The sequence below is a fragment of the Brassica oleracea genome, chromosome C9 (assembly GCF_000695525.1).
Source record: "Brassica oleracea var. oleracea cultivar TO1000 chromosome C9, BOL, whole genome shotgun sequence".
NCBI classification, from domain to species: Eukaryota; Viridiplantae; Streptophyta; class Magnoliopsida; order Brassicales; family Brassicaceae; genus Brassica; species Brassica oleracea.
The window spans coordinates 13,349,166-13,373,573 of record NC_027756.1 but is presented as its reverse complement, the minus strand read 5'-3'; the positions used below and the strand labels follow the sequence as shown (position 1 = coordinate 13,373,573).

The following is a 24,408-nucleotide window of genomic DNA, read 5'->3' as shown; positions in this document are numbered from 1 at the left end:
ATCTACATCATATAAATAAACCTATTAAACAAAAGAGCATATTTTAATATATTGATGTATTGAATTTTATTATTTAATATTAAATTAAAATATTTATTTAATTTAATAAATTTTTTTATAAAATAAATATTAGAATTAAAAATTGTTAGATATATATATATTATTCTGCACAAGGTGCGGACTATCAACTAGTATTTTATTATAAGAAGAATATATGTGTTTACAATTTTATATATTGGTTAAACTTTATAAGTTTAGTTTTTCATTTTTATTAAATTATTTGATATTAGTGGTGCATTAAAGATATAATTCGAAAATGTAAATGCTTTTTCAATTCTACTTTTTTAATTCTACTTTATAAATAACACCAGAATATTTTGAAATAATAGTAAAATGAAAAAGTAAGAATATTATGTCTTATCTATCATGTTTATGTATACTAGTTTATCAAATCTTAATTTATAGAATTTTATGGGTACATTTTCCATATTGAAGTCTAAACGTTTATTGACTTTCAACTTTTTTTCTTCAATTTTCTTGTGATTGTCACTCAATCCCTAAACAATGCGTAGAGCTTCCACAAACTTTGAGGTGGTTGATTCAAATCCCATCTCAACACCCTTTTTGCCTATGGATCCCCATCTTTTTGTACATATGAAGAAGTTACCAAACGGTCCAAACTAATCGATCTGGATTCAAACATGAAGATTTTTTACTGAAGATTTAAGATCCATGTCAGAGCTCCAAACCACTTGTGTTCTTGATTGAAATTCTCTATAAACCAAGCAATGTCTTACAAAATGTTCTCCTGCTTTATCATATCAACCAAAGCATCACGTTTCAATGCTCCAAACTTAAAAGAACTAGTTGACACCAATTGATAAGATTACAACAGTTTCAATGGCAACAAAAAAATCCATAGACAAATCTAAAGTTAATGCAAAAGAAAAAACACACACACCTTGACAAGCTTTCTGATCTATAAGTCACCATCTTTGGTGAAGATAGCCATTAACTCGTCCACAAACACCTTGTCATCATGCTTACTCACATACGTTTTCATAAACATATGATCAGTACACGCCAAGACAGAAGATACTGAAGGAAGTTCACTCCCAAGCAATCCTTTGGACATTAGAGCTTTGATTACTTCACACCTTGGAACAATCCTCTTCTCCATGCTACATCCAAATACATGAGGGAACAAAGCCAAAGACTTTAACGGCCAATTCATCTTCTCCACCAGAAACTCATTCTTCTTCTTCACAGTCTCTGTAGATAACCCAATACACTGAGGAAAGCGCTTGACCATCCCCGCAAGCTCAACTCTGCTGAATCCTAGGCCTAGAAACGTATCAATAGAGTTCGATATATTCTTCTCAGAAAACTTCAGAAAGGAAGGATGCTTCTTGAAGATCTTCCACACGTCTCCCACACCAAAGCCTAGTCTTTTGTACACATTCACCTTCTCTTCTATAGTTTTATCACTCAATTCATAAACAGTATGCAAAGCTTTGACGAACTTCGGAGTCGTGGGATCAAAACCCATCTCAAGAACCTTCTTGAGAGACTCTTCAAACCTTTCTTTACCACAGACATGTGCAGACCTGGAGATGAGCAAAGGGAACAACAACCTCTGAGGCACACCAAGATCTCTCAAAACCAAAACATTCCTTATCTTATTCTCCTGTTTACTACCCTGTGGCAAAGAAAGACACAACCTTTCGAATTTAGAACTCTTGTCGGCTTCTATAATCTCTTTGACGAAATCGTAGTATCTTCCTAAAGCTTTGTCCTTTTTGATTCTCAAGATCTTGGGGACTTTAGAAAGAACCTCAGTGAGCTCAGAGGTTGAAGCTCCTCTGTTCTGTAGTAACTTAAGCTTGGGAGCGAGAGATTCATCAGCATCTGCTACAAGCAGTAGTGGGTAGTCTGTAATGATGGTGGAGATCTGAGAATCAGTGAAGCCATGAGTTCTAAGAAGAGTGAGGACTGAATCAGGATGACCCTTCTCCTCGAAAGTGACCTTCTTTGAGATGGAGTCCGCGAGTTTCCTAGTTAAACCCAGTGAGTCAACAAGGTAAGAAGAGACAGTAAAGTTCTGACCTTTTCGAGGACTAACATCAGAAGGAGAAGAGAATGATGCATTTTGAAGAAGGGTCACTGAAACTCTCAAGTTACGCCATATCTGTAGCTCCACCAACCTTCTTCCATGGAGGATCAGAGTATACATGAGTGATGATGACTGTTCGACTTTCTACGGAACTACTAGGTCTTGTAAGCAATTGGGCAGAAGACGGTGAGAGAACCGGAGGTTTCAGAGTGCCCTTAAGAGTTAAGACGACGAGAGTTTTGTTTATTATTGGTTCAACTGGCCGGTCAGAGGCAAATCTAAACAAAATTTTTACGGAGACATTGTCACTTACAAATTGCGCACACAGACTGGAGACGCACTTTTTTCAAGTGCAATGTCCGACATGTCCTCAAATTAACCAGTCACTTTCGAAACTCTAACTACGTGATTAAACAATTTAAAAAAGAAATTAAAAATCACTTTCTTATTTTTCGAAAATCCCATATACTCATTTCCCCAATTCTCTTACCCTAATTTCGTAAACCATTTTCTTCTTCATCATCAATTGTCGAAGAACACCATGAATCCAGAGGCCTCGCCTCTTGTATGATTCTGTAATTCCCTCTCCACCTGTTCGTCTTTCTCCACTCATCTCTGTATCGAACCATGACGAAACCGAAGTCAAAGAAGAAAGGGAAGATTATTAAGCCACCAATCCCACTGCAAAATGATATTGGAAGTTATATGCGACTCAGTTGGCAGTCGATGAATGAGTCGAGCTCGACAGCGAGAAAACTGTCGGAGAAGAGGAGAGAGTCGCTAGAGACGAAACAAGTCAGCTCCGCCTTCTCTTCAACCGATGGTGAGCCTATTGTTTGACTGGTTTCAGGATCACGATATTGAGCTCGCAAGAACACAAGTTATTAACTCAGAATAAGAACTCTTCTTATTAATTCTCTCTTAAGGAAACTACTCAAAACCTTAATCTCTCAATCACAAATCTCTCACACATTATATCATCTCATGATATCTATATATATATTAATAAGTAATCCTAATCTCTTTAGTACTTATAGATATAGATAACTCCTAAATCTATTTAACTCTTATCTTCATATCTCTGATGGGATTAGGATTACTTCTCGCTCAAGCTTCTCACAAGCTTACTTCAACACTCTCCCTCCTAAGCTTGAAATCTCTCTTATCCACATCGTGCTAGAGCTTTCGTTAAGATATCGGCTTTCTGCTCACTACCTGGTACATGCTCGACCTCCATAAGACCTTTCTCAACACATTCCCGTATAAAATGAAATCTGGTATGTATGTGTTTGCTCCGTCCATGAAACACCGGGTTTCTTGTAAGAGCTATGGCAGATCGATTATCTATTCGAATGACTGTCTTCTCTGCGGGAACACCAATGACCTCATACAACAAATCTTGAAGCCAAATAGCTTGCCTTGCCGCTTCAGTACCTGCCATAAACTCAGCCTCGCACGATGATAGAGCCACTGTATCTTGTTTCTGAGAGCACCATGTTATTGGACTGGTTCCGAAGTAGAATATATGGCCTGTTGTGCTTCTTCCATCATCAGGATCTACATTGTGGCTACTGTCACTATAGCCTATTAGCCTTGACACACTCTGTCTTGTTTTCTCGAACGTCAAGCCGTATGAAGTAGTTCCTCTTAGATACCTCAAGCACTGTTTCATTGCATTCCCATGTGACTCCTTTGGACACTGCATGTACCGGCTCAGTACTCCTACACAATAAGAAAGATCAGGCCGTGTGTGTAAGAGGTATCTGAAGCACCCGACGATCTTTCTGTATCCTGTAGCATCAATGTCCTTTTCTTTCTCTGACTTCTCTAACTTCAGACCTGAGTCCATTGGTATCTGGACGGGATTACACTCTTTCATACCTGCTTCCTCTAATATCTTTAAGGCATATCGTTTTTGACATAAAGTGATGCCTCCTTCATGCTGTGCTACTTCGATTCCAAGATAATAGGTGAGTAGTCCGAGATTGCTCATCTCAAACTTTGTTGCCATCTCCTTCTTGAAGGTGTTTATACTAGTCATGCTAGCTCCTGTCACAAAAAGATCGTCAACATATACTGCAACAACAAGAAGACCTTCACTAGTCTCCTTTCTGTAAACGGATGGTTCCTTTAGACATCTTGTAAACTCAAATCCCAATAAGATCTTGTTTAACTTATCATTCCACGCCCTTGGTGCTTGTTTCAAGCCGTACAGGGCTTTCTTCAACTTATAAACTTTTCCTTCACTTCCTTTAACCTCAAAACCTTCTGGCTGCGTTACATAGACGGTTTCCTTTAGCTCACCATGGAGAAACGCTGTTTTGACATCCAGATGATGTATTTCCCAGCCATTAGTTGCAGCAAGATTGATGAGGAAGCGTATTGTCTCTATGCGGGCTACAGGCGCGAAAACTTCCTCATAATCTATCCCATACCGTTGAACATATCCCTTTGCAACAAGATGAGATTTGTATTTGTTGATGCTTCCATCAGAGTTCCTCTTGATCTTGAAAATCCACTTCAATCCTATTGGTTTGGCTCCTGGAGGAAGATCAACAAGACTCCAAGACTCTAGACGTGTGATAGAGTCAATCTCGTCCTCACATGCTCGCACCCACTCTTTGGACTTCTTAGCTTCTTCGAACGTTCGCGGTTCATCGTTTAGACACATAAGTAGTATCTCTCCTTCTTCTTCAGCAAATAGTACATAATCATCTAGGTACTTAGGAGCTGAAGTAACCCTCTGAGATCGTCTCAGAGTGGTTTGTGACTCCTCTTGATCTTCCTCGCTTTCAATCTCGTCTTCCTCTTCTAACACTTCCTCTGTTTCCTCTGTTTTAGTCTGAAGCTCATCAGACTTTAACTTTTGTATCCCATGATTCCCGAACTCTCCAACTATTATCTCAACCAACTATTATCTCAAAGCCTCCAGTGTCACCTTGATTCTCTTGTTTTGTGATCCAGTTCCACCCTTTTGATTCGTCAAAAACTACATCTCGACTCACCACAATCTTTTGTGTCTTTGGATCAAACATTCTATAAGCCTTTGAGCCTGGTTCAGTTCCAAGATGAACTAACAAGCGTGACCTATCATCCAGCTTCTTTAGTAGTTTCCCATCAACCTTTGCATACCCTATGCAACCAAAAATCCTGAGATGACTAATATTTGGCTTTCTCCCGTGATATGCTTCGTATGGAGTGAGATCTTTAACCACTCTTGTAGCTATCCTATTAATAAGATAGGTAGAGTGCCTTGTCGCCTCTCCCCACAGGTAGTTTGGGATGGCCATATGCTTCATTATGCTTCTTGTCATTTCCATCAAAGTTTTATTTCGCCTTTCGACAACACCATTCTGCTGTGGACTGTATGGGGCAGTAAGATGTCTCTTGATACCTGTCTCATCACAAAAAGAGTTAAACTCATATGAAACAAACTCTCCTCCTCGATCTGTTCTGAACGTTTGTATATGTGTTTTTGCCTCTTGCTCTACTAATTTCTTGAAGTTTCTGAATTTGTTGAGTGCATCACTTTTGGTTTTGAGTAGAACTGTCCACATGTATCTTGAGTGATCGTCTATTAGCACAAATATGTATTTGTTCCCTGCTCGTGTGGTTGGAGTTATAGGCCCACAGAGATCACCATGGATGAGTTCTAAAACTTTTGTCGCTCGATATGATGTTTCTCTTGGAAACGTTTGTCTCGCTTGCTTTCCAAGCAAGCAAGAGCCACAAATCTTCTTCTCGATCTCAATATGAGGAGCTCCTGCAACCAGTTCACGCTGTATCATTGACTTCATTGTCTCCATATTTATGTGACCGAGCCTCGCATGCCATCTACTTGATTCGCTCGTTGTTGTGGAGAGATAACACATTGTCTCCTTTAAGCCCATTCGTACCTTATATAGCCTGTTCTTTGATCTGACTGCTTTTGCGATTAGGTTGCCATCTCGATCACGCATTATCAGAAGTTCTCCTCTCATTCTTACGTCGCATCCGGACTCGGTGGCTTGCCCCAAGCTGATGATGTTGCTTTTTAATTCGGGAATGAAATACACGTCTGTTATTTTTCTTGCTTCTCCATTCCTATCCGTGAACTCTATTGTCCCTTTTCCTTTGATGTCGATGCGCGAGTCATCACCGAAACGTACTTTTCCTGTAATGGAATCATCAATAACAGAAAAATATCTCCTATCTCCACTCATATGGTTGCTTGCCCCATTATCAAGATACCAAGTACTTTCTTCCTCTTTGTCTACTTCGTAGTTGCTTGGTATGATTTTTCCCTCGTTTAAGAAAACAACTTCATGCATCATAAGCTCATCAGCTTCTTGTGTCTGATCTTTCTCATCCTCTTGCGATTCTTGTAGCTTAAGCAACCTGTCTGGACAGTCGGCAGCAAAATGCCCTATTCTATCGCACCGATAACATGTTATCCGAGAAGCATCTCTTGCTTCATTGTATCTATTCTCATTGTATCTATACTCATTGTATCTTCCACGGCCCCGACCTCTGAAGGGAGTCCGTCCTCCACGTCCTCTACCTCGATAGTTGTTGTTATTACTGTTGAAACTACGGGAAGCTTGGGATTCGTTATTAGCAAACATCAACTTGCTTTGATCCTCCTCTGTTTCTTCTTCCTCGGTCACACGCTCTTCATACGCTTTTAAGCGACCTATGATGTCCTCAAAACTCGTAGTCTTGAGGTCCAATACTTGTTCCAGCGCAGCTACTATGTGAATGTACTTCTTTCGCGGGAGACTCTTCAAGAATTTCTTGATAAGTTTTGGTTCCTCTATCTCTTCTCCAAGAGCTGCCGATTTTGAAGAAATTTCAGAGAGTTTCCCGGTAAAATCATCAATTGTCTCAGTCTCTTTCATCTTGAGACGATCAAACTCGGCCATTAATGTTTGAAGCCTAGCTTCTTTCACCCGTTCTGCTCCCATCTGCCTTGTTTTGATTGCCTCCCAAGCCTTCTTTGCTGTGTCTAGGTCTCCGACTTGAAGTACAAGTGCCTCAGGGATGGATTGAAACAGTAACGCCATTGCCATGTTATTCTTCTCATCATCGACCATCTCGGTCTCTATTATCTCCCATACTTTGTGAACTTTCAATAGGAGCTTCATCTTCATGGCCCATACGGTATAGTTTGTTGAATTCAATATAGGACACTTGATTGAAGATCCTCCCTCTTTCGGTTTTGTTGATGATACGACCAGATCCCCCATTGTTGGCTCTGATACCAATTATTGTTTGACTGGTTTCAGGATCACGATATTGAGCTCGCAAGAACACAAGTTATTAACTCAGAATAAGAACTCTTCTTATTAATTCTCTCTTAAGGAAACTACTCAAAACCTTAATCTCTCAATCACAAATCTCTCACACATTATATCATCTCATGATATCTATATATATATTAATAAGTAATCCTAATCTCTTTAGTACTTATAGATATAGATAACTCCTAAATCTATTTAACTCTTATCTTCATATCTCTGATGGGATTAGGATTACTTCTCGCTCAAGCTTCTCTCAAGCTTACTTCAACAGAGCCACACCATGGATTTCGAGCTCAACATCGCCGTCGATGAGCTCGGTGAAGCTATGTTGGTTCGAACTCGTCGCAATCCTCCACCACGAGATCTGCCGCCAAGTTGATGCCTCGCCTTGCTCAGCTCATCTCCGCCAAGTCTCGTCCATCATCTAGGTGAAGCTGCGGTGGTTTGAGCTTGGTATCTCCATGGATGAGAGCTCGATCACATTTGAAATAAGAATCATGAATTTGCGCATTTGATCCTTTTATTTATGTAAGTATTAAATGTGCAGACTTGTATTCTAATTAGGGTCTGTTTGTTTCTCCATCTGAATGGACCATCTCGATGAAGATGAGAGTTTTGTTTGTTTAGGCACTAAAAGTGCAACTCATCTGCATGGATCATCCGGATGACTTTTGGAAATTTAGGCTTAATTTTAAAGTCCATTCAGCTGAACCAATTTGGATCATTTGAATGGAGACGTTCATTCAAAATGGTATAATGTCTATTATATCCCTAATGTAATTCACAAATTACAAACCTAAACATAGTATCATTTTTGTCACAAACGAAAACTGACAAAACTACAAAAACACTTTTTCCATGCTAAAAACTACTTTTTCACGCCAAAACCCCAAATCGCATTTTCCCGCTAAAATTGCAAAAAAAAAAAATGTTTTCCCGTCAAAATTGCAAAAACGTGTTTTTCCGCAAAAACCGAAAACATGTTTTCATGCCAAAATCACAAAAATGTTTTCCCGCCAAAACCAAAAAACGTGTTTTCTCGCCAAAACCGAAAATTTGTATTTTCCCGCCAAAACCGAAAAATCTCGTTTTCCCGCGAAAACCGTAAAATGTGTTCCCACCAAAAACGCGTTTTCCCGCCAAAACCGCAAAAACGCGTTTTCCCGCCAAAACCGCAAAAACGCGTTTTCCCGCCAAAACCGCAAAAACGCGTTTTCCCGCCAAAACCGCAAAAACGCGTTTTCCCGCCAAAACCGCAAAAACGCGTTTTCCCGCCAAAACCGCAAAAACGCGTTTTCCCGCCAAAACCGCAAAAACGCGTTTTCCCGCCAAAACCGCAAAAACGCGTTTTCCCGCCAAAACCGCAAAAACGCGTTTTTCCGCCAAAACCGCAAAAGCATGTTTTCCCGCCAAAATCGCAAAAATGGGTTTTCCTCCAAAAACGCAAAAACCGTGGTTTCCCAACAAAACCGCGGTTTCCCGACAAAACCGCAAAAATGCGTTTTCCTGCCAAAATCGCAAAAACGTGGTTTCGTCCAAAACCGCAAAAACGTGTTTTTCCACCAAAACCGCAAAAACTTTTTTTCTCGCCAAAACCAAAAATTTGTATTTTTCCGCCAAAACCGAAAAATATCGTTTTCCCGCCAGAACCGAAAAATCTTGTTTTCCGCCAAAACATAAAAAATGTGTTTTCTCGCTAAAAGAAAAAACTTGCTTTTCCCGTCCAAACCGCAAAAAAAAACTCGTTAATTTTGAAATAATTCTAATGTAAATATATTAAACTAAATAATTAAATGTAATATAGTTAAAATTAATATTAAACATATGATTAAATCAACACAAGGATATTTTGGTAATTTCTTTACTAAACTCATTTGAATGTAAATGAAAATAAAGAAAGAAACATAAGATTTATTTAGATGATTCATCTAGATGAGCTATCTGGATGGACAAACAAACAATCACAAAAATCTGAATGGATCATTTGTATAGATCATACAAATGAATCATTTGGATGGAGATTGCAAATGGTGAAACAAACAGCCCCTTAGTCTCAATTTTTTCAATTATACACCGCAGCCATGTTTTATGCAATTATGTTCTCCATGAATACAATGTCCATGTATACCTGTCCTAGTCCATGTCCACGCCTACTCGCTAACAAATAATCATTCATAGACCTATTCACATGATCTTTTTGACAAACTTTAACTTGGATGCAACTTATGTATCATACAAATATGTCTATGTCTTCCGTTTACACATTTATATCCATGTCCACATATCTAACGTTCATACTTTTATCATCCATATCGATACATCTTTTGTATGGGTTATATATAAAATACATATAGAAAATTATATAATAGAAAACAATAAAGTACATATCATTAAATAAAAATTATATATATCATACTTTATTATAGTAATTTTTTTTGTCATATATATCTTGTAATAAAAAATAGAAAACAAAACATAGTATTTGGAAAAAAAAATTATGTCCACATCCACGAAACACATATCCAATAAATTATAATTTCGAAATTTAATTAGACAATAGAGTATAAATATATGTATATGAATATCAAAATAATAAGAAAAAAGAAACAGGTTTTTATACAGTTATTATATATTTATTTACAGATCAAAAATTGAAATAAGGGATGAAATAAATGAGATGGGGTAAATAAAGTACAAATGATTCTACCCATATGATCTCATTTACTTTATTCATCCAACGGCAGGAACAGACCCAATCCTTTTATAAACTTATCATAATAACTTCAACAAGGCAACACAAAAAAGTAACTTGAATTGGTCCCCATAAACTAAAACAAAAGAAACAATCAACGAGAGGTATTTCCGTTTGAAAGCAGGACACATAAGATAAAAAATGTCTATCCAGCAACATGTGCCTTAAGTTGTCAAAAAATCAAGAAAGTGTCTCATATGGTAATGCACTCCTCTAAATACTAGTGACCAACAAAATGAACATGGTACTCTTTTCATTAGCACAAAATACTATTATATCAGATTTAACTGCGTATATTCGAGCTTGGAGATTCTTGGTATGCCTCTAGCTTTGTTTATTGAGCATATCATTATGGTTACAATGAACATCAGCTTAAGTCACATTTTCGCATACCAAAAATACAAACTTCACTTATATAGAATCTCCAATACCTCCTCCTTCTCCTCTTAAATGACATATGGTGTTGCTTTATTAACCACTTAGAAATGAAGCAATCAAAGAAAGAAACAAATTAACCACTTAGAAATGAAGCAATCAAAGAAAGAAACAAAAAGAAGCAATCAATCAAACAAATAGTACAATCTTACTGTTTTTGCTGAGTTTGATTAAGTTACTCTCTTGAGGACTGGCTTCTGATTTTCAAAGTATCCGGAGTGACTTGTGTTGTCGATGTTCAACTCTTACCCATGTACGCTCAACCAGATCTGGTTATCGAGGACTTCCAGGAAGCTGTTTCCTTCTCCTCTGCTGCTCTACCTTGGCAACAGACCTCTCTTCGTAATTGGCGCATCCCTTCCAAACGACCACTACAGCTTTCTCACCGTCGACATCCTCCTTCCGTGGTCAATATCTCAACGCCGCCGTCTCTATACAGCACCAACAGAGCCCATTAGCTGCATTATTTCAGAGCCCAAAACATGCAGGATGGCATCGATTTCTGTTATTGGTGTGTCTGTCCAGCTTATGATTCTCAAGGACAAGAAGGTACTAACTCTAAATTCATCTAGTACTTTTCTGTTTGCGTACCTCTGGTTCACCTAGCCGTCTCCCTAATGGGGGGGTGTTCCTTGTGATATCTCCTTCTCCATTGCTGCATTTCATGTTTACTGAGATTTGAACAGTCAAGACGAGTATCTTTCTCTTTGGGGAAATGGCATTTTATGTCATGCCCGACGAGTTCTATAGAATCGGAGTTCTTGACTCAACTCTCTCTGACCAAGGAGATTTAATGGAGCTTTCATCATATGCTGTTGTACTAGCCTCAACTGCCTCACCGTCCTCACCGAACATTTTTCTCCTCGTTGCTTTAGAGATTCACCTAGTCTCTCCGGGAAGCCTCATTGGTGTTAAAGCTGATCTTACATGTCTAATGGGCTGTTTAGCCAAATCCAGATCCTCTTCAGGCAATTTTCCCTCTTCCAAACCTTATCGTTTGGATATATAAACGTCGTTTTCGACTACGAAAAGCTCTTTGGAGCTTCCGCTGCAGGGATACAAGTGAAGGAAATCTTTGGATTTCTTTACTCTCCTGTTAACACCTCTATCTTAGGATTTATCGTTTGTTTTTTATTCTTCGTACTGTCGAGTATTCTGGTTGTAGTCGTCTTACCATTGAGCATGACTCCGGCTGTAACCTCTTAGCCTTTGGGCCTCTTTTATAATATAATCTGTATTTTTTTATGATTGTTAAGTTTGATATATCATGGTTTTTACCAGTTTTGACCATGATATAAATCCGGTTTTAGAGTCTTTTAGGTCCTTTTAAAATCTTGTATGGGTCATTGTACATTTAGGTACACTTTAGTGATATATGGAGCTTTTGGAGTATTTTGTAGCTTATGCAGATTTGGAGCTGAACAGCGCAGGTTAGAATCAAACAAAGAGGCTGGTGTTGATCAACACCCATCGTGATCCATACAAACCGACGTAATTTACCAAGTTTCAAGATAATTTGCCCGAAATTTTTCTTATTTGCAGAAAAGTCCTAAACGTGTTTTAGTGTATATTATGTTTCCTTAAACCAATTGTGTAGGCTACGGTTTACTTAAGTTAGATTTGAGATTTAGAGCTTTGGAGAGAAGAATCATAACTCTTTCAAAGATCGATTTGGAAGTCCAATATATCTATCATTAATCTATTTATGCAGTTTATTCAGACCATGGTTTGTATTTCATTGATTATGTCTCACTAATTTTCTTGTTAGATTTAGGGTAATTCAAAAGTTATTGAAGAATTGCTAGATTGATCAAACTGTTAGAGTAATCTTATTGTTCTTCATCAAAGTGTTCTTAATACTGATTTTAGATTAATCACATGGAATTTTGATACTAGGATAATTGATAGACGCGGCAATGTTATTGATTTCCTCACATAATCTTGAATGAACAAAATAACTATTCACAAAAGAATTTAATTTAGGGATTTTGTGAACTGATTAAATTAGTTCTTAATGCTTGTTTGAATTGATAGAATTTGCAAATGAATTTGGAATTCTAGGATTTAGATATAGATAGTTTTTGCAACGACAACTGATTGACTTTATCATTGTGATTTAAGTTTAAGAGCTATTCTTCATTAAAGCGATTGTTTGATTGATCTTCAATTCGGATTTACCTGTGAATCTCCTTGAGTCTAACACCCTTTCCTATTGAACTTACAACCGTTTATAGTTCAGTTTTTTACTACTTTCATTCTATTATCTAGCTTAATTCAAAAACTAAAAGTCTATTGTGTGATCTTATAGTCTCTATGGATTCGAACCATAAATATTGCACTGCACCTTTGGGTTGACATAGTAGCTTTAAGGGATAGTTTGAGTATATCAAATTTTGGCGCTGTTTCCGGAAGCTCTTTCTTATCACCAAGCTCAGTTAAGAGTTCAGACTAGATGTTATCTCTCTTCTCTTGACTGTTCAGATGCATACCTTGCAGTACTAGAAAAAATAAGGATAAACAGTTTTTGGATCTTTCGAATCAAAAGCTAGAAAAGTTAGAACGCATGAACCAGAAAGCCAAACGGCCAGTGTCGATTAATACCTCTGAAGCATCAAACATTACCAATCATGACACATCGTTGAACGACAATCTAGAGATAATCGACACCTACGACCAGTTGAGATGGTCAATCCAGTTATTCTAGTGGCTAATGATTAAGGCGTCCTACGAGATCAAGAGGGTCATGCAATAAATAGGGCATGCCAAAGATTTGATGATGCTGGAAGATTTCCAATGAAGTGGTTGTTGTTGAAGAAGCTGAGAATGGTGGAGCTATCTGTAGGAGGACACTTGGTAATTACCACAAGTGTGATCAGTTTTGTGCGAACAGGTCTGCAATTCACGCTCCTTCCTTTCAGAGGAATAACTTTGAGCTGAAACTCGCATACTACACTCTTCTGAGTAAGCACTGTTTTCATTGTCTTCCTCATGAGCATTCTATGGATCATCTTGAGAGGTTTGATGATCTAGCATCAAGTATCAAATGCAATCAAGTCTCTTAAGACTACATTTTCTGAAAACTCTTTAAGTACTCTATATATGGGGATACAGCTGACTGGTAGATGGTAGAAACAATTGGCCCCATGATCTCTTACTACCTCAAATGACATCAAACATGTTGTTTGAACAACTTCTTCGATGATGCAAAATCTGAGAAGTTAAGAAAGAAAATATTTTCGTTTTCTCAGGTCCTACGAAGTAGTCTTTTTCTTTTTTTTCTCATATCGGTAGATAGAGTAGTAATCAGTAAACGCGCATAAATTTGTATTATAACCGATGGAGTAGCTTCAAACCAGTGACATTGGAAAGCTAATTCAATTCTCTATTTTGGGTCAAAATGTGAGATTCATCCATTGGTCGAAAGTATTTCATCCGTTGCTAAATTTCTGATGCATTTGCACAGTTTTACTTCTTTATTTGCTTATTTACACCAGTTTTACACCTTCTGGTGCAAATCAACTTAATATCTGAAAAACTGATAAAAGACTAAAAATTCGAAAACATATACTATGATTCGATACATGACTCAAAATAAAAGTTAAATCTGACAACATTGTCTATCAGTTACACATAACAATTCTGCATTATATTAACAACACAAATATATTTAGTCAAAACCAACCCTATATAAAATGTTTAAAAAGATAGACGATTTTAAATTGGATCCCATAAAATGAAATAAACATAAGTGCTGGTCATGCTATAGTTTTTTCAAGAAGAAAGAGAGAAATATAGAAAAAAATAAAAATAGAAAACAACATATTTTTCCATTTAAAACTTTATATAAATAATAACACAACCATAAATTTTTAATGGTTATTTAATGAATTATATATTTTTGTAGTTGTTGGTGCTAATTCCTCTTAACTGAAAGTTTGTGAATGCAAACGGGGGTTTGCTATAATTTTATCAAAAAACAAAAAGTCTCAGAAAAATCATTTGCATCATGTAATATAATTTTTACCGTAAAAGTATTTCTGTGAAAACTATTTTGATTTTCTACACCACACAGATATATACTAAAAATAATTTGAAATATCTAATAAGTTTTTCAAAACCTTAAATATTAGATATGTAGCAGTATATTATATACTGAAATCTTGAGACTTTTAAAAATAATTAAATATTTTTATATTTTGCAAAAACATTAGTATATATTTCATATTAATAAATTTTAGAAATTATGAAATTATATAAGTCTTGTATAGTATAAAGTATTGGTATATAGTATTGAAGATTCACAACATTACTAAATTTGAACATAATTAAATTTGAGAACCATTTAAAAATATATATATTTAAATGTTTTAAATCATTATTCTTTACTTACAAGATAAATTTAATTTTTCTCTCTGTAAGTGTTATCGTATAAACAACTGTAAGTGTTATCGTATAAGCAACGAATATGATTCTAACTACTTATGTATTACTTCATATAAATATTAGATATAAAAATATTGAACTCTAAGAGAAATATTAAGATAATTGATATAAAAAAATGATATCAACTATTGTCTATCTCTATATATAGTTACAAAATGTAATGTATAATATCGAATAACTTATATATTATCTTACAATTTTTTAATTTTTTTATTACACAATGTAAAATATGGAAAAATATAAACAAAAACACATAAAAAGTCTCTTTATCATAATTACTTTAAATTATAACTAGCATAGACAATTTTAATCTTTAGAACATAAACCAATATGAATAAATAATTAAATGAAATACCTACCATAAATTTATCTAAAGCTAAAATTATTATTTGATAAAAATTTAAGCACTCACAACATATTTTCGTACAAGTTTGAAGTTTTAAATCAAAATAAAATAAAATCGTATTAAGCGTATTAGGTCCTAGTTTTTCCTAAGTGAAAGGTTCTGATGGCAAAGGCGGGTTGCTTACTTTTAACAAAAAGAAAAAAAGTTTTGGATAAATCATTTGCATCATATAATACTTAATTTTGTCACTTTCAGTTAAAATATTTTGATACTCGTTGTCTTTTATTACATCACTATCAATATCTTTAAGAAGCGATATATCCCCTATATATTATTTGAGAAGCATTACAACTTCTTTTTGTAGTCACATGTCATCACTAAAATGATTCTTAGAATCATTAGAGAAATATGTTGGTCCATCTAATTATATAATAAGCTTTTTATTAAACTAACAATAAATTCATCATCAATGTATTTTATTATTTTCTTAAATAAAATTTACGGAATTGCCTAATGTGGCTAAAGTATATATGGCAATTAATGATTTTGAATAATAAAGATTTGATAAAAAAAATAGTGTATCTTCTATCATATTTGTTTAATTTTAAACTATTAAATAAATTAAACAACCACAATAATCATATAAAAAAAATTATATTTTGAATTTTTACAAACGGCTATAAATTACTAAAACTGTTAAAAATCTCACATTCAAATTTTATGATCCATGGTTTAAAATTTTTGTTATGACAAAATACAAATGATTACAAAAATTATATAAGTAAAAAGTCTAATTTAATTAATTATTAAGATTAATATATATATCATTTTAAATTAAACTATAAACCATATAAAATAAAATATTTTAGTTTCAAAATTTACTTTAAAAATTTTTTTTGATAAAAGTTTTGAACGATGATTGACAACTTATTTTTTTTAATTATAAATTAATAAAACTATTAATCCCACAATGAAAATTTTGTTATCAGTAATTTAAATTTTTTTCTATAAAAGACACAAATGATCAAAAAAAACTATTTGAGTAAAATCATCATTTAATAGACATTAATATTAAAAATATGCTAAAATATATTATCTATGTTAGTATCATTTAAATTTAATAATATATCCTATCAAATATATAAAAAAAAATTGGATTAATAAAATTGATTTATATGTTCGCACCAATTTAATTATATATTTAATAGTTACTGACTTTTAATTATTTAATATATATTTATTATTTCACAATATGTAAAAATATTTAATACATAAAATAATTTATATATATAATGTTGATCCCAAGGCGCGGATCTTAACCTAGTGAGATTATTATAAAGCAACCACATGTGTCTTCGGTGTCCCTTGGAGATCTCCTATAACATAGTCCACCAATAGTTGTCTTTTTTAATTCCTTACACTTCTGATTGCAGTTGGGAATCTTCGAGCAAAGACCTATCGGTTCTATACCAATCTTTGCTTCCGCAGGTTCTGAATTTTTATTTTAGTGATCAGTGAATTATGACTGTTTTGTAACAAACAAAGTATTATATGTTCAACTATAACTAAACGTTTAAATGGAGTCATAATATTATATGAAATAGGTATTTACCATTTTCTTATCTCATGCTTAGGTTAAGAGCATAAGGAGTAACATAGCATAGCAAAAAATATTTTGCTTGATGAAGCCATTATATTTTGAAATTTAAGATAACAAATTCATTTCTTGATTTGAAATATTTAAAAATATATTATTAACTTTGAAAACATAATTATTTTTGCATTATGTTTTATTTTGTTCATTATTTTATGAGGTCCAGTATTACACACCATTTCATTAATCGCTATATATATACTACTGTGAGAAAATTTTATATGTATAAATCAAAAATATCTAAAAATAAATACTTTTCGAGCAAAGATCTATTGAAAATTAATGATCATTATTTTTATTGCGGAATAAAAAAAATAAGAATGATGATATCATAAAAAACTGCCAATCTAATGCTAGTTTCATTAAGCTCAATTTATACTTAATGAAATTAGACAAAATATCCAGTTTAACTTTTTTATTAAGTTTACTATAAAATATAATTGAAAATTTTTACTTGGAAAATTGGATAAAAATCTCTTTTGAAAGGGATATACAAAGTCAATTGTATTATTAGGTGTGAAAGCATGGACACAACATTTTATCTATACTATGAGTACGTGTTCCTACGGTCAAGATGTGGATCTGTATATCCTTGTTGGTAATTGTACAACATATATCCCAAATATCTTGAAACAAGGTAATAGTATAATATATGAAATTATACTATAACGAAACATATAAGATAAAATATTAAATGATTTTTGGCTTACTTGGGGACATAAGAAGATTAAGGCATAAAAGCATAAGGAAGAAAAATTTGCCAAATGAAACCATCTTCTTGTTTTTGTTTTGTTTTGCCCTCTTCCTTTCCCCCCCAAGCTGAGTAGTACTCACAACCCTTCTATGTTCCTATCCTATATATAAGTTCTGAAGAAAGTTAGATTCACTTTTATTTATATTATATTTTTCAATCTATTATATAATTGAATATATGGTATATCCACTTATGAACTTTACTATTTATTTTGAGATTTATTATGCAAATATCCAACTACAAATTATAACTGTTAGAGGATTTTTTATAGAAAATCTCTTTAGTTAAGTAAATAATATTTATTATTTTCAATTTATTATATAATCAAATATATGGTATATCCAATTATTACCTTTACTATTTATTTTGAGATTTTTTTTTGCAAATATCCAACTACAAACTATAATGATTAGACGCTTTTCTTTATTGAAAATCTCTTTAGTTAATTAAATAATATATATTATTTTCAATTTGTTATATAATAAAATATATGGCATATCCAATTATTACCTTTACTATTTATTTTGAGATTTTTTTTTTGCAAATATCCAACTACAAACTATAACTATTAGAGGATTTTCTTTATAGAAAACCTCTTTAGTTAAGCAAATGATATTTATTATTTTTAGTTAATTAAATAGTCTCAAGTAATAATTGTTAGATTATATTCATATGATCATATCCTTTAAGTTATCATTTAAATTACAAAGAGTTTTGACAACATGCTATTCTACATGTATATTTTTCATGATAATTAGTTTCAGTTTAAGCGAATTTTATTTAAATAATGCTAAGTTATTTTGTCAATATCATGTTTTTTTTTATATTTGAAAATACGTTTACCGATACATTTAGTCATTTCTTAACAACTGATGATTTATTCGGTATCACTATTTTTTGTTAAACAGATGTCAGATTATTTACTAAAATAGCACGCGTTGGCAAAAGTACGAAAACTACTTTGGTCAAGCCAAACTATAATTATTAGAGGATTTTTTTTATTGAAAACCTTTTTTGTTAAGTAAATAATATTTATTATTCTTAGTTAATTAAATAGCCTCAAGCGATAATTGTTAGATTATATTCATATGATCATATCCTTTAAGATATCATGTAAATTATACAAGAGTTTTGACAACATGCTATTTTACATATCTTTCATTAATTAGTTTCAGTTTATGCAAGTTTTATTTAAATAATTCTAAGTTATTTTGTCAATATCATTTTTCTATTGTATTTGAAGATACATTTACGAATACATTTTTAGTTATTTCTTAACAACTGATGATTTATTGGTATCACATATTTTTTGTTATACAAATGTCATATCATTTAATAAAGAGGTAATTAGGTAGATATACACAAATGTTTGGGATACCATTGTTTTTGGGGTAACAAAAGGGTAAAAATGGGGAGAAATAGAGTAATTAGCTAAATATGAGAAAATGTTTGGGTAGGGAGTGCATTTACTTTTTAATAAAATAGCACACATTGGAAAAAGTACGAAAACTATTTTGGTCAACCCACACAAATAAATTTACCATTTTTCACCAACATCATTTACCTAATTATAGCGAGAACCAAATAATGTATAATATATTACTCGATTAGCATAATACAGGGATGATTATATGACTTATATACAGTTTCTATACGAAAACTATTGTCAACAACACAAAAAATACATCACCACATGATCATACATTTGGACAAAACTAATGTATTAAAAACTAAATGAATTATATGAATAACATGACAACATCCATAAACTAATATGTGTTATGTTATTAACACCATAAGTATAATTTTAATATCGGAAAATATATCAGATTTGAAATTTGGTATCACTGAATAAAAAATTATTTTATAACTGGATCATACAAATGAACACACATAGATCAAGTATTCAAAATGCAAGGCTACATCAAAGAACATGGGATAACTATTAAAATATGTTAAAAAAATGTTAAGCAACATAAAAAATTGTCGAATTACAAGTTAGCACTTTTGTAGCTATCAAAATAATGCTGATGGTGTTATGATCATAACACAAAATAGTTCATGGATATTTTCATGTGATTTATATAGTTTATGTTGTTTTTAATACATTGTTTTTTTTTCAGTTGTGTGATCATATGATGTTGTATTATTCTTACAGTTAGTAATCATTTTCGTAACATATGATCTACGTAGTAGTTATCATAATATTGTCACAATGCTGTCACTCAAATTTTAAAGCTACATAATGATTTTTTTTGAAAATTAAATTAAACATTGTTTTGAGTAAAAAAATGTTTTGAGTAAAACAAATAGCTGATGTTAATGCAGAATCTCAATATGAGATTTTGATTCAATTACTTGAAATATGTTTCTTATTGCTATTGGAATTATTATGCATATCCATGAGAATTAATTCTTCATGAATCTACTTCTGATTGTCGGATTTGCACATTCAATTTTTTTTGGTTTCTAGTTGATATTATTTCTTTCTTTGTAGTATTTTTCTAAATGGAAGAAATTAACATTTTTCAATTTTTCTCCTATTCATTAATTAGTTGTTATACATATATTCCAACTTAATGTTATTTAATATATACATATACATATCCTACAATCAGATATGTTGGGATATGGATAATAATTGAAAATGTGTTTACAATTTAACTTTTGGTATATATCTATATATATATAAAAGTTGATTTTTTTTTAATGTTATAACAAGTGGAAGAGGGTTTGATGATACATGTCTCTCATATATATATTTTTTTTTATATTTTAGATTCTTTTTCTTTTAGATTATTGTAAATTGACCAGATACTTTCTAATTGTGCACTATCTAATCATTTTCGCACTAACCATTATTGTATGAAGTTTGATAAACTATTTTATTGATCACTAACTAAAATTCAAGAAGAATAAATAATTATATTTTAAATATTTAATTTATTTACAACTAAAATAACATAAATTGTGTTATTTTTTAAAAAACATTTACCATTTTTTATTATTTTATTTACAAATTATATATTTATTTTACTATTAAAAATTACAATCACGGAGAAAAAGCAAAATACCATAATAATACTAACTCAATAAATGTTTTGAGCTGAAATGAGATCAACTAAGAAGACTAATTTACCTCATCTTACCATAGAATATCTTGGCTAGAACAAGTATATGTCAGAAAATGTACAAAGATAAATCTGAGACAAAACAATCCCTCGAACACAAGGAGCGCAATCAAGTACCAACGCAAAAAGCCAAAAAACGGATCAGAGATAGAATAATCATCAGAAGAAGAACGTCACCACGAAACAAAAAGACACATGCCTAAAGAACCAAAAGCACAACCACTAACTAAGAGGTAAGAAGCACCACACTAACTAAACAAGCACATACAAGGCATCCATGCCAGGGAAGAACCACAAAGCTCTGAATATAAAGGACCAAAACTCCAAACGACTAACTCTGCACACCTACACCAAATGACACAAGAGAAGAAGAGAGAAAACCTGAGGGAAGGAGAATGGAAGTCAATCACAGAAAAACCATAACTTAAACTTGAGACCAAAAACAACATTCCAAACCCACAAAGCATACACAGAGGAAAACACTATCCAAATCTGGAGTAGCAAATATAGCGAAAGGGAAAGCCACCAGAGACGCAAGCAACGAAGTAAGGTGCAACGAGATGAGAGAACAAAGAGAGAAAAGAAGACAGAAATCAGCAAGCCATAGAGCCATCCTCGAGCTATGAAAAAGAGCATAGAAGTCAAATCACCAAAATCCAGATCTTGAAAACCAAGACGAGCAGAGACTATCGACGACAAACCAACGACGAGGAAAACAAGATGAAAGACAACTAAACTCTGACTCAACCCAACGAGATGTAGTTCCTAACATTAGCCAAAATATAAGGAAGAAGATGACCAATATTGACCGAAACAGCCTACAACGCCGTGAGAAACAACCGCACCACATAGAACTCATAAACTTGATCTATAACAAATACAAGATAATCTCACAAGAGAAGAAGGTGAAGAAAAACAAGAGCACGAAGGTGAGGCTTTTCCCAGTGTAGAAATTAAAATACAATTTTTACACTGAAACCATCAATCTTAGAATCAACAAATGTCTAAACGCAAAGTTATTAAAATTCAATATGCTTTACATCAGAAGTTCAATTCATCACTAATAAGTACTATTATACACACAACAACACATTATTAAAAAAATAAACACATAATATATTAACTTATTACTACATAACACAATAAAACACCAAATAAGCTCTTCACAAATAAAAGCTGACCACATAATTACATCATCCAAAAAATCATATTTAACGACAATATACATATATATATATACACATATATATATATATATATTATAACTAAGCATTTATTAAAATTTAACTAGTTTTATGAGTTAATTAATTAAACTCGATATGATTTACTTTAAGAAAAATATAAAGATTAATGGTATAAATTGTAAATCATATTTCAACCAAAGTCTAATTTCTATATAATGTTTATGTTGTCATAAGATAGATTTTATAAGTTAAATAGCAATAAAATGTTGAAACAGAAAAGGACAAACTAGAGATAAATTTTATTTTGAAAAATAAACAATCGAATCTAATAAGTATGGTTATAAATTTTATATAAGAAATATATAATAATTCATAATTTATGAATATAAAAACTGTATATAACTAGCTTTTTTTTTTATTGTTATCTTATGAGCTTATGATATATTTTGAATTGCCCCAGCTTTAAACAAGATATATTTTTTTTTTAAAAAAGTCCTGTTATTAGAATCTGTTTAAAGAGCTTGAAAAGAAAGTTACAAAGTACTCTGATGTTGGAGAAGTAACTAAATAAATACTACAGATAGTTACAAAAATGATTAAGAAATTTTCAAATTACGGTAGTTCCCAAAGTTTCTAATTCATGAGCTCGACTTTTGCTAGTTTGTTTTGGGGGTAAAAGGTTTTTTTTTTAAGTATGATCTAAAATTTCAAATTAAACACAAAAATATTCATGCCTTTTTGAAATTTTATTTTTCCATATTCACTCTAGAAATTCGAGTTATTCACAAAAATGCTATTACTTTTTCTTTTTTGAAAATAAATCTTTTACCTTATAATCCTCATCTTCACCAAGTATTTATAATATTGCAATTGTCATCAATACACTACCATCATGAACAACCAATTTGAAACTCTTAATACACCAACGTTTCAAATTTTACTCTTCATGTCTCATTACTTATGCACACAAATCACATTTCTTTCACTTCCCCTTTAAATTCATCCAAAAAACCAAGATTTTGATTTCATGCTTTGTAAGGTTCAAAGAGACATTGAAGCTCATGATCCGTGGTCATTAACGACTTGTTAGCTTTTGTAGGGAAGTTTTGGGTGCTTAGAGAAGCTAAGCAAGTCATTTCACAGATTTAAAGTATGAAATCGTTTTTTTCTCAGATCTGTTCCCGAAGAATTTCAAAAGACTTCGCTAAATGTGTTCTCCATCAACAAGACTTCCCTAGAAGTCTTCTAACTTTTCTTTATTAAGAAAAAAAAAACCAAAAAAAACAGAGAAGACTTCTCAAAAAATCTTATCGGATAAACAAGTTAGTTTTGCAATTGACCGAAAATTGTTAGAAATTTGATTTTTTATAGAAAACTTCTCAGGAAGTCTTCTCGGGAAGTCTTCTCGGGGAAAACTTATGTAGAAGTCTTCTGAAAGTTTTCCTGAAGTCTTCTCACTGTCGCAAGATGTCTGTGTGGATTACTTATGCAATTGAAAAATAATAGTAAAACATTTAATATTAATATATAAGTCTTCTCAAATTTTTTCCGGATTTTTGGTCAAATCTTTGGTTACGAGAGAAGACTTCTCTGGAAAATTCAAATATAGTTAATTGCAAAAGTATCCCATGTACTTCTTGCGACATTGAGAAGACTTTGGGAAGACTTTCAGAAGACTTATATAGAAGTCTTCTACAAAAAGTCAAATTTCTGACAAACTTCGGTCAATTTCAAAACTAACATGTTTATCCGAGAAGGCTTCTCGAGAAGTCCCCTATAGCATTTTCGAGAATTTTTCAAATTCAAAAGTAAGCTCATATTTACAAAGAAAGACTTCTTAAGAAATCTTACGTAGAGTAGACTTCTTAAGAAGTCTTCTGTAGAGTAGACTTCTTAAGAAGTCTTCCTTCGTAAATTTTCAATTGCAAAATGACCTAAATAGAAGACTTCTTAAGAAGTCTTTGATAGACCATGGATTTTACCCACTTTTACCCATGGTTTATAAGTGTTTTAACTATTAACTATTGTACTATATAGTTTATTTAGTATATCTATATGATCATGAGTGATTTGGAGATAATTGATGATTTTGGAGCATTTTGGAGATATTTGGAGTAAGCACCCGAGATGACCATCGAGCTCGACCATCGGTCGATATTGAAGAGGAATAATCGATCGATGTTAACGTCTTGACATCGATCAACAGCGAAGCACGCAGAAAGCCTGTTTGGTCACAGCCGACTTGAAGCCCAAGTTTTCACCAATTTACAAGATTACCCCTGACGAGTTTTAACCTAATTATATAAGCTTTGCCAAT

General features: G+C 32.7%; 1 protein-coding gene across 1 annotated transcript; it reads right to left on the bottom strand.

Moving 5' to 3' along the window:
* Nucleotides 1-483: 483 nt before the first annotated feature.
* Nucleotides 484-2,428, bottom strand: LOC106313928. The gene is made up of 2 exons (XM_013751863.1): nucleotides 962-2,428; nucleotides 484-808 (listed from the first exon to the last, which is right to left on the bottom strand). The coding sequence occupies exon 1, from the start codon at nucleotides 2,231-2,233 to the stop codon at nucleotides 980-982; it is 1,254 nt and encodes a 417-aa protein (XP_013607317.1). The 5' UTR covers nucleotides 2,234-2,428; the 3' UTR covers nucleotides 484-808; nucleotides 962-979.
* Nucleotides 2,429-24,408: the final 21,980 nt, after the last annotated feature.

Excerpts from the sequence above, each read along its gene's own strand:
- LOC106313928 (XM_013751863.1), bottom strand. The coding sequence starts at position 2,233 with ATGTATACTCTGATCCTCCATGGAAGAAGGTTGGTGGAGCTACAGATA.